The 12,240-nt window shown below is 37.2% G+C and overlaps 1 protein-coding gene and 1 long non-coding RNA gene across 3 annotated transcripts in view; both read right to left on the bottom strand.

Moving 5' to 3' along the window:
- The window catches only part of LOC138979905 (tumor protein D54-like), a 55,812-nt gene extending 43,728 nt beyond the window's left edge, over positions 1–12,084 (bottom strand). Inside the window, exon 1 of the mRNA XM_070352678.1 lies at positions 11,953–12,084. Within this exon, the coding sequence (XP_070208779.1) occupies positions 11,953–11,998 (46 nt within the window). The 5' untranslated portion in view covers positions 11,999–12,084. The remainder of the gene's footprint in view (positions 1–11,952) is intronic.
- Positions 6,123–9,875, bottom strand: LOC138979889 (uncharacterized). Of its 2 annotated transcripts, XR_011460168.1 has the most exons (3): positions 9,800–9,875; positions 8,329–8,543; positions 6,123–7,884 (listed from the first exon to the last, which is right to left on the bottom strand). It is a non-coding gene; the product is annotated as an uncharacterized lncRNA (long non-coding RNA). The 2 variants fall into 2 exon arrangements; XR_011460167.1 differs by having other exon boundaries at positions 8,329–9,861.
- Positions 12,085–12,240: the final 156 nt, after the last annotated feature.

Below are 12,240 nucleotides of genomic sequence, written 5' to 3'. Positions count from 1 at the left end.
TAAATTGATTGACATTTTGGTCAAGCAATCTTCGACGAAGTTCGGACTATGAGTATGAGATTGCATTTCAGCTTAGAAACTTAAAAATTAGTTAATTAGTTTGCTCATTAAAGTTGTCATTAAATCGAATTTTCCGTCACAGATTAAAAAATGATCGCATTGAATTCTTCATCTTCTCCTGAATTCAAAAACATATAGATATGTCATGTTTACTCTAAAAATGTACTCAGAATGGAAGAAAATAAGTTCAGTAAGTTCTACGGTTGCATGCTTCGCGGAGACGAGCGTGACCCGCCTAGCGCCTTGGTCTTCCGAGACTATCTGCAGGTAGTCTGGACGATGACTGCATTTTTGTGTGTTATTGATCTTTATAGTTTGATAACGACTGATTGAATGTTTTTATATCGCTTCACGCGACTTGTTTTTTCTCATGATAAGCAGAACTAAATAAATATTCCCAGTTTATATTATTTTAATGAAGAGAACCATGAGATCCACTGCAAACCTGACATCTTGCATGATATATGATAAGGCCTTTTATGTATCAAGACATTTGAGAAGGGGCGACCTTGTCACAGTATTTCAAAAACCTACTGCGGTGAAAGCATATATATGCCTCTGATCTCCCTTTAGACATCAGGAACCAAATCGAAAAAAGGCGCTTAGTTAAGGAGTTTAAGGCACATGAGGTACTCCCGAGCAAATTTGGGTTCATTTGACAGACAAATGCACAAAGTCTCTGAAACAGCTTTTCTTGGTACCCAAAAGTGGCAGCAGCTATACGCAATTTTAAGGCAAAGTAGCCCAGTTTTTTTTTAAAAGCACTTCAGAAACAAGAAGAGCAAACGCTCGATCGAGTCACTTTCGCAGTTCTGAATATTATATGAGGCATCAGATGGACAGGAAGAAATTGCTATTCACAACACAATGAGTCACGTTCACATAAAATTTGAGCCCGGTCACTTTTATAGTTTCCGAGAAAAGCCCAACGTTAAGTTGTGTGTTGCCGAACAGAAAAGGCTAGTTATCTCCCTTGTTTTTCTGATAACGTTCGTAAAAGGCTACAGATGTAAATACTTTGATGTAAAGAATAATCCTACAAAGTTTCAATCACATCCGATGAACTTTGTCAAAGATATAAAATGTCTAATTTTTCCTTTGACGCTGACCTGTGACCTTAAAAAAGGTCAAAGGTCAACGAAACCATCGTTAAAGTGTAGAGGTCATTGGAGGTCACGACTAAACAAAATATGAGCCCGATCGCTTTGATAGTTTCCGAGAAAAGTCCAACGTTAAGGTGGTGTCTACGGACGGCCGGCCGGCCGGACAGATTAACACTGACCGATTACATAGAGTCACTTTTTCTCAAGTGACTCAAAAAACACTTTGTTGCAAAAAATGGCAATATCAGCTTAACCGTAGGCAGCAGAGTAAATATTTCTGAGTGAACTATCAAGTAATTGGAAGGTATTAAAATTTAAACAGCAAGTGAAAAGATTTTTTGCGTGTAACACATATAGACGAGGAACCAAATTGGAAAAAGGCGCTTAGTTAAGGAGTTTAATGCACATGTGGAACTTCCGGGCAAATTTGGTTTCATTTGACAGACAAATGCATACAGTATGGCTTTTTATTAAAAAAAATCTAGCGAACTGTGTCACCTGGATATCACCTGGAGAAGAGTACAAAATCTACAAAATCAAGACTTGGCATCTAAATTTTATATTTTTTTGTTAGGAGTATGAAAAAGGTTCTAGGGTCCTGAGAAAAAAATAGGTTGGGTCAGGAGTCGGAAACATTGAATGTTTCTTCTTGCATGGTCTCATATATATACATGTAGTCATATACTCTCAGATAATTCACTTTTTCCATTATGTACACTTTTGGTCAGTCCCAAAAGGGTGGTCGTTATATTATAAGTAGATCTAGATGTAACAGTTTAACTGGTTAATCCTCACTTTCCTTCAGATATTTTGAGTTCAGCTGGCAGATCAGAATTTTTTTTAATCAAAAACATCAGACTCTGGCGGCCGCTCTTCACACATGATTGACGATTCCAGGGAACAAGCTATATGACAAGATATATACATATATATATATTCGATTTTTCTTCCTGCTGTTGGGCTCTTTTCCTTGCTGGTGGTAGTGTGGGAGTCATTGTGTGTCTGTGTTACTGTCAGGATGTGTTCATGTGTTTGTGTGTGCACAACAACTTATTACATACACCGAGCACAAAAAGTTAAGGATATTTTTTCAGTGGTACATGTATAGTCCAGATGTTAACCAGCTGTGTTTGGGTCAGAAAAATACATGTATTTAAAGATCAGTCTTTTTTCCCCTCAAAAATGTGTTTCCTGGATCTGAGCAATATTTGGGTATGACGTCACAGGTCCGTTTTTTGACGGCATTATTCACTTTCAACCGTCAAAACGGTGACTTAAACTGAATGATATTTTACATTTTTTACATCAAAAAGTTTATTTGGTGTCTTACCTAACAGTTCATACACATTTCGTTCAAATCCACCGTGCAGTTAGGCTGATCTTGCGTGTAAAAGAGAGCGACCACAATCCTGGAAAACAGCAAAAATTCCTGGTTTTTATGGTGTTTTTGCTGAGTAGCTGCAGTTGATATGCAATAAATTTAACACTACAAATAGCAGCCTCTCCAAATTTCACAAAACGTTGACAAAGACCCTTATCTGTATACGTTCCAGTACTTAGAGCAAACAGAACCCGAGAAGGGACGTTATAACGGTTTTCCGTTAAAAATGTGTAAACGTTTGTAACGTCCCAGAATCAAATATGACATGCACGCAACTTTGTATACTTTGCAAAGAATGGTTCCATTGCATGTGTGCCAAGTTTCAAAAAACATTCTTTTATTGGCTCAAAAGTTATGATCGTTTGAAAAGAGGTGAAAAATACTGTCCCTGGTGTCTTTCGCGGAACTTTTTTTAAGGACACTTTCTATCATTTTGTTTCGCGTTCTCCAATAGGATGCATATAGCCTTCACGGATGATGCGAACAACTTGCTCGGTAGCAGTTGCAGAAAAAGAACTGCATGTTCACGTGTTTTGAACACAGCTGTGCTGTATAAGAAAGAAGTAAAGAAGACAAAGAATCAAAAAGACAGAATGCAGACATGACGTCATATTGTGATTCCACAAATATGAAGTCAGATGGAGACAACACTGGGTTTTTCTCTTGTCGTCTTGATAACGGCAAGTCACAATCTGGCATTTGCTGTGACAAATTAGACAGTTGGAATGCTACGAAATGGAGCTATGGAGATGGACATCGCCAGTTTTTTAAAGGTCTTTGTCTACATATTTATACCAAAATCGCCATTTGACCATTAAAATGCAGAGTCTATTATCTACAATTATCAACAATACACCCCCTTTCGATCAGGAAAGACGAAGCCAGTGTAGCCGTTTGAAAATTCATTGTAGTATTCCAGCGTAGTACTCATAGTAGGATATCCTTATTTGGAAAATGCCAAGCGCAAAACTCCTCTCAAATCCCGTGCATTTCGTGCGTTTAAAAAAAAACGTGGACAGCGCTCCAGTGTCAAACTGTTGCTGCACTTGTTTGGGCGTGGCTATAAGCATAGTGACATGAATTTGATTGGTCAGTATTTTTAGGCAAAGCACATGTTCTCAGAAAACAAAATATTGGAAGCGTGAGTCACGCTACCCAAAAATAAAATCTTTTTTTACATATATATTTATTTTTCTATAACTTTTCCCCCCCATGGTTCATTCATCATCTGACAATGACATAACTTTTTTGCGAAATCTAACCATAAGATTATTGAAAAAAAGCAAAAATGTAGACGACCACCAGTGTCCCGAGGTCAAAACGGTCTACTATACAGAGAATCGTTATTTGTCTGTTATGACACAGAGAGAACGATTTTGTGGTCGTCCCTTAATTCGTAAATCGTTAACATCAAGCTACGGGAACAGTCACACAAACTCAAAAAGTATAATTATTTGGAGCTCTTCGGATTATTTTTTTTTATCATGCACACAATGACACATGTATACAAACACACATGTATGTAGTCACAGTCAGACAGATGAGATGCATAAACTCACGCGCTTGCACACCATAACACCGTGCCAAAGACACATTAAAAAACAACACACCTAATAGCATATCTTCACTAAGGAAAACAAGTTTCAATCGCTGAGCTGTGTGCAATACTAAGGCCAAAAAAAAAAAATTGTCCGTTTAGGGTAACCCGACCGACCCTATCGATTTGGCGCCGACCCAAAAACTTTTTTTTGATTTCAAAAAAAAAAAAGAAAAAAAAAGAGGTAAAAATGCTAAAAAGAGACATTTGGCGTTTCTTTCTCTCCCTTTCTCTCTGTTTTATTTATACGTTAGTTTTGAAACATGTATTCATCAAATATAAGAAGTGAATGTTCAGCCAACATAGCATTTACACACACACACACAAACAAAAACAAAAAAACAAAAAAAAAACCTACCTACCTACCGACCCTACTCTTTTTGGTCATGTTACCCTAAACAGACAATTTTTTTTTTTTGGCCTAACCTAAATAGTGGAAAGTGTGTGACCCGACCACTCAGCCACCCTGATATTAGTTTTGCGACGCCATCGTCTAAAAATAGAACAGCGAAGTGGAGTGAAATTTTACTTTTTACTTTCTATTTTATAAGTCAAGAGGCTATTACTTTTGAGCCCATGCAAGAATGTTTCTGAAACTTGGCACACATGTAACGGCATCATTTCTTGCAAAGTATACAAAGTTGCGTGCATGTCACATTTGTTTCTGGGACGTTACGAACATTTACAAATTTTAACAGAAAACCGTTACAACGTCCCTTCTCGGGTTCTGTTTGCTCTAAGTACTGAAACGTATACAGATGGGCCAAAACCAAAAGGTGCCAAAGAGACCACTGAATTTTCATTTTGTGGTTCTCAATATGTCTTGTGTGTTTTTGATGTGCTAAATGTATAAACTCTACGTTTTTTCCATTTAAAAGAATGTAAGATGTCGACATTATGAGAAATTAGTGTTTTAGGTAACGTCCGCAAAACTGTTTCTTGTGACGCACAACAGGTTCAACAGCATCATTTGCTACCTTCAATTCCAATAGCAAGATTAAAAATCGTATTTTTTTTAAAGATCTGGTGGACTCTTTTGATTCATAGTCAAATAAAGTGATTGCAGATCAGATTATTTGAAAATGGTCTTCGTGTAAATGTCGCGTCACTAGAAACAGTTTTTCACTTCCACAATTTCATCATCCACAAAAAACAATAACTACTTCTTGATCAAACTTTTTAATACCTCACTTTCTTCATACCAACTATATGGTCTTCAACAGATACAAACTATATAGTGTACTTCATTGAAAAAAAAAGCAAAACTTCTGTTTCTTGTGACAAACCATGTGACATAATGGTAGATTTAAAGTCACACGTGACAAGAAACAGTTTAATTAGCACAAATTATTTAACCACAAAAACAGGGAGTGGAAGAAACACTATATTCAGTAATATGATGAAACTTGATAAGAAAAAGTGTTTCATTAGTATTGTTTGAATGTATTTTAAAGAAAAAATAAGCAAAACCTGTTTCTCGTAACAAACTGTGTGTGACATAGAGGTAGATTTAAAGTCACATGTGACAAGAAACAGTTTAATTAGCACAAATCATTTAACCACATACACAGGGAGTGGAAGCAGCACTATATTCAGCAATATGATGAAACTTAATAAGAACAAGTGTTTCATTAGTATTGTAAATCCTTTTGTTGAAAAAAAAATTGATTTATTCATGTTTCCTGTGACAGTTACGTCACATATTGTTGTCACATGTTACGAGAAACATCTGAAATTACACAGAGCCATTATTGCGGCAAATATTTTAAAACAAGTTACTTGACATCTGAATAACATTTGAAATGAATCAAGAAGCAGTAAGCTTCAGTTTTTGTAAAGCAACACAGCAAGTACAAACATTTGGTCTTCTGTTTCTTGTGACAATCTTGTCACAACACATGCCAAAAAAATGTAATCCATTATACAAATTATTTATTTATTATCATTGCTTAACGTCGAGCTGACCACGGAGAGCCGTCTCAAGACGTTTGTTTGTTTGTTTATTTGTTGCTTAACGTCCAGCCGACTACGCAGAGCCATATCAGGACGAGGAAGGGGGGGATGAAGGGGGCCACTTGTCAAGCGATTCCTGTTTACAAATGCACTAACCCATTACTTGTGTCCCAGCAGGCTTTAGTAAAACTAAATTAATACCTACTGGAAGATTACCAGTTTCCAGTATGTTAAAATAGGCTTAACCTATCTACTGCTGGACTTACATCAGAACACTAACAGATTAAACTATACATGAATCGCGAGACAAGCGGCAAGAGAAGAGATTTTTGAAAAAAATACAGGTGAATGAGCAAGAAGGCAGAAAAAAGAAAAGAATTCATGAAGAAAAAGAGAGCATGACAGGAAAGAGGAACCAAAAATCTACCTAACAGCAAACTAGAAAGCTCCTGCGGTTCCAAAAACAGGAGGGGCCTTTAATTTCATAACCGCAGTGCCCCACTGCGGGAGTCTCAAGACGTCCCCACGCTGCCAACTAAACAACATCATTGGATCGGTATGTCACTGGCCCCGTAGATGAAGCAAGTTTATATGGCCATAAAATTGGGAGGCGCTGGAAACGTTGAGGTAGTACATGTATCCTCTATTTTTCAAAACCAGGTTAAAAGAAAAGTATAAAAGGAATTTAGACGTTGTTATACATCAGCATGCACGATAGTGTGAAAGAAAAACAATCATTAGTTACAACACTTTTGAGAGCAGCACCAATAATTGTTGAACTCTTGTCAAACTGGCTATTGACAAATAAACTAATTCAAAACTTTTGATTAGCACCCAAATTAGTGATGACTACTTATTGTATTGTCATTAACACACTACCTCTCCCCCTCCGTCAACAACAGTCCCTCGAATCATTCAAATCTGCACTCAAGACATTCCTTTTTTCCAAATAATCCATGCATTCTACACTGCCCACCCCATCCCACCCTGAATAACTGTACATATTTTAATGGTTGATGGTGTGTGTGTGTTGGTGACTTTAAGTCTCCGTGTGTCTGAATGAGTGTATGTGCGCCTTGAGTCGCCTGTTGGTGAGATATGTGCGCGTTATAAATATTCGTATTATTATTATTATAACGCATAAAACTTTGACAAACACACTTGACTAGCACCAACATTAGTTGCAAACTGTGTTGTCAATTCACTTTAACACATCAGGCTGTGGACAAATAAAAACCCAACCAAAAACTTGACGAACCAAAATTAGTTAATTGTGTTGCCAATTCAAAAACAACAATGGCAAGTCATGGAAAAGGTCAGACAAACAACACCACCAAAACTGAACTAGCACCAAAACGCGCTGTTTAGAAATGAAAATGTTGGTGTTACACGTATTTTGTGTCAAACATTTGACTAGCACCAATTACAAACACCAGTAAACTCTGGTATCGGTGAAAACATTCATTGTCAAAATAATCAATTGGAAACATTGAAAATAAAATATTTTGAAAGTTGAAAATGGGAGACATAAGTGTAACAGTTGAAATGACCAGTAATTATTCTCAGTCTCAGAAGCACCCACTTCAAACATGAGGAAATGTGAAGAAAATTGTTCGCCCATCCTGCTGCATGGTGTAGTCATCGAGGATCTCTGTGATGTCCGAGAGTGGCAAGAAGAAGCTGCCTCTAGCGGAGTCCGGTCTTTTCCATGACTTGCCATTGTTGCACTTCACCAAGTACACTCCCCAAGCTCCTCGTTGTCCATGAACGGCAGTCTGACCTGATGTTAACTGCAAGAACAAAGCAGTCATGGAGCACCTTCACAATTAACATTAAATTATGTGCTTCAAATAATAACAAATGTACAATGCGTTTTGATGCACTCAGAAAATCCACAGAGTAGCGTAATTATTGTTTTCAGTTTGACTGTGTATCTGTTTGTTTATAAGTTTGCTTTCGGGTTGAGAGTGCGCTGTGTTATTGCCACATTTCTTGTTTCAAATTATTTTTGTTTGTTGAAAGCACACCAAGAACAAAATATCTTATGGAAAATGAAAATGTATACATCTTATCTAAGTAAAATCAAATCAATTGCAATGAAGATAAATATATAAATTCTGTGAATTTACATTCGAACAAAATAAAATCATCATAGCAATACGTACCGGAAACGGACCGCACAAAAGGAAGCTTACCTTAATTCAACAATTAAAGGCAAACAAAACTGACAATACCTTTTCTTTGCCTGTCGTACTCTGGCGTTTTCTCTGTCAATCTGCTTCTGCTCTTCAGACCGATTCGCCACCCATCGCAGTTGTGCCAACCTCTTGGTGTTTTAAGGCAGCCAATTTATGTGGCTCTGCTTGCACTCTCTGCTGGTATTCCTTGCAGCATTGCGCATTTGTTTTTGTCGAGGGCTTTGGTGGTTTGGGGAGGATTTGTCGTAAACCTAAAAAAGGGAACAGTCGTTTGTAATTCTAAGCCAAGTTTGTTATTTCTTAACATCTAATGAGATTTTTTTAAAGAGTGATGACCGCAAATTATGCAAATAATTAGAAACCTCACAGCTTTTCTGAATGCAATTACAACTTAAAACAAAATAAATGATCAGTTGATGAGAAGCAAAGTTGATCAAACACGATGAAAGACAAGAAATTCTGAATCCCTGGAGTCATTCCACTCCCGCCTTGGCAGCAATCCTCCGCAGCCAGGCATGGGAGCCCCTTGAACGCACCCCCCCTGTATAGTTTCTCCCCTGTACATAGTTTCTCCCCTGCACATAGTCTCGCCCCTGTACCTAGTCCAAACGGCCTAGCAGACCACACTCGCCAAGAGTGACGTCACCGCAGGACTCTAGACGTTCGAAAGAACCCAGTCCTCTACGGAAGAAGATGATGAAGAAGAAGAAATAGTAATTTTCTTTTCTTATTTCAAGTATTGTAATTACTACTTTTATAGGCTAATCATCACACTATTATTATTATTATTAAACCTTGTCTGAAATGAAAACCCATAATCAAAAACTTGTGTACTGAATTCAAACTACTAACACACTGTCAACAACAACAAAAACAGCATGTCACAAGAAACAGTAAAATTCAAATTTGTGTTTAAATGTTACTATTAAAAACATCAACAAACCTACAGAATGTTGTAAACAATCAAAACAAATTTACCATTTATAATCACTTGCAATTATGCATTAGATACATGTTGTATAGATTACACGCACATGTTTATGTTTCTAGTGAGCGTGACAGAAAATCAAGCTTTGTCCCACTTAAAATGTTACGAGAAACAGGCCATGCAGCCAGAGATCAACAAACCAAATAAACACCACACTTTCTCCCCATCTCAAATAGCTAGTAAAATTGAGTAACAAAGATGACACAATTACTTGCTTACTCAACGCAGATTCAATCTAAATATGGTTGGTGTTGCTGTTTCTTGTTAGCTGTGACTTGAACTATGTTTCTGTCACAACAACCAACGTAAAATTATATCCGGAAAACAACAACTCCCAGCAAATGTTTACGCGGTGGTCTACTTTTGTTTTATTGAACTTCTTGATTAGAAGCATTTTGGTGTACACAGGAAGCTGTAATTTAGATTATATAAAGTGTTTCTCTGTTTCTCGTAACATTTACAAGGACGCGTTGTTTACCGTGACATGCAATTATGATGTGACGCAAGCAAAACACTCACCCTCACGTCTGGACGCCATGCTCTCTCCACAACCGGAAACACGCTATTGTGCGCAGACTCCTTTGCGGTTGTCGTAAAAGTTGTTCTCTTCGTTCGAAATTGTTATTGCGATGAAGTAAAAGCAGCACTGTTTCTCGTTACGTTTGTGACATAAATTTTGCGACACACGAAAAATTGTTTTAATCTTGAAATCATCGTGTCCATTGACTCACATCCTGTATTCTGTTATGAGGAGCACATGTAAAGACTCATTCGGGGTTGTCTGCGTGTGTTTAGTTTGTGCAAGTTAGAAAAATGACAGTGATTGAGTGTGACAGAAATTGTAACAAGAAACTGGAAGATTTCAAGTGTTTATTTCTTAACTTTAAAATAGTACTTTTAAACAAAAGAACAGTCCAGATGATAGAAACAACTTTATTTAACATGTAAAATACTCCAAATAGAATGTAAAACAATTTATTATTACTTAATGTTAGCCTTTCTGATTACACCCAAAACAATATGGCCAGAGACAGCAAAAACAGGGGATGTTTTTATCTTTGAAATTCAATAAAAAATATAAATAATTTATTATTTGCTCCAAAACTTTGGCATAATAATGTCTAAATATTTCAGATTGCAACAAAAGCAGCTTTATTGATATCTTCTCACAAATAAACTATTTGTGGACATTTTTTTGACATCATTTGAAAGGGGGCACCTTTTGGTTTTGGCCCAGATATAGTCTTTGTAATAGTTCTGCAAAATTTAGAGAGGCTGCTATTTGTAGTTTTAGATGTATTGCATATCAACTGCAGCTACCCAGCAAAAACACCACAAAAACCCTGGATTTTTTGTTGTTTTTGAGGATTGTGGTTGCTCTCTTTTACACGCTAGATCAGCCTAACTGCGCGGCGGATTTGAACGAAATGTGTATGGACTGTTAGGTAAGACACCAAATAAACTTTTTGATGTAAAAAATGTAAAATATCATTCAGTTTACGTCACCGTTTCGATGGTTGAAAGTGAATCTTGCCGTCAAAACACGCCATTTTTGAGGGCAGGCGTGGTCACAGACCTGTGACGTCATACCCAAATATTGCTCAGATCCAAGAAACACATTTGTGAGCAGAAGAAAGACTGATCTTCAAATACACGTATCTTTCTGACCCAAAAACTGCTGTTTAACATCTGGGATATACCACTGAAAAAATATCCTTAACTTTTTGTGCTCAGCGTACTCATTTGCACTGTATGCATGTAATTACCTGTGATCGAGTACACACGTACAAAATTCTGGCATTCAAGATGGTTTCCTGCTGTAATATTCCATACGAACCGCTAAAGGATTTCCGGTAATCTTGAACTTTAGCGTGTTAAATTCATAGCTCAGAATTCAGAGGCATTTAAGTCTCCAAATTTGTAGAACCTGCACTTGTAATCATGACAAGTCATTTTAGATCCGTTTGAAGTTACGGAATGAACTCCGATGAACTGTACGAATGCATTTCGTTTACATGGGTCAAAGAAGGAATTATCCGTATGATTGGACAAGGGAGACAACTCTTTCGTGTAAATGACGTCCCAAGGTTGACAACGTGCATTTTCGTCGATTGAACAACCAAATTAATTAATTATGCTTAAGTTTGAAGCTCAATCCGTCAATTAATTTCACGACATGTTCTTTGGCTTGCTTACATGGACTTGTATGAACAATAAGTAGTAAAGTACAGAATGTCACTGGATTCTGAGCTATGAATTTAACACGCTAAAGTTCAAGATTACCGGATTTCCATGCAGCACCGACATCCTACCGGTTTGACAGAACACATTGATCTGGAGCTGATCGGGAAGCAATGACAAAGACGCAGAAGACTGAAAACTGAGACGCAGATGGACGCAGAGACTTATGGAGTACCAAACAAAATCGATAAACAAGTGCAATCAGTCATGCCAGTAATGTGGAACAGATTTTAATGACGCTGACTGTGCATGTTTAGCAGATCATCCATGGAATGATCAACAGCAGAAGAAAACCCCTGAATGTTTTGGCGGAAGTGCCCCATTTTTCAGACGTTGATGGTCAGACATTACTCTTACTCGATTCTAAAACACATCAAGGAAGAAAAGCATGATCAATAACCTCCAAAAATCTACAATCGATCATGATTTACCTTTGCCGCTGTCGAATTCAGCCGAATCTTTTGTAGGAGTTGACATAATGACGCGTGTACGTTATGCTGTCTGCAATACTTGGAACAGATGTGACGGACTTTGGGTAAACGTCATCAAAACATGAGCACAGGAAATTGAGAATCTGGAAGAAAACGAAGGTCAAAATAAAAATGTTGTGCTGCGATTATTTTTCGAATAAAACTATTGTAGATCTAAATGAAGTAAAACGTTGTGCACAAATCGATGTTATCGCAAATTATATAAATCAGAATAAACATTTACAAAAT

This window comes from Littorina saxatilis, linkage group LG11 (assembly GCF_037325665.1).
Source record: "Littorina saxatilis isolate snail1 linkage group LG11, US_GU_Lsax_2.0, whole genome shotgun sequence".
In the NCBI taxonomy this organism is placed as follows: Eukaryota; Metazoa; Mollusca; class Gastropoda; order Littorinimorpha; family Littorinidae; genus Littorina; species Littorina saxatilis.
Note: the sequence above shows the minus strand (reverse complement) of the source record. Positions and strands in the feature narration are given on the sequence as shown.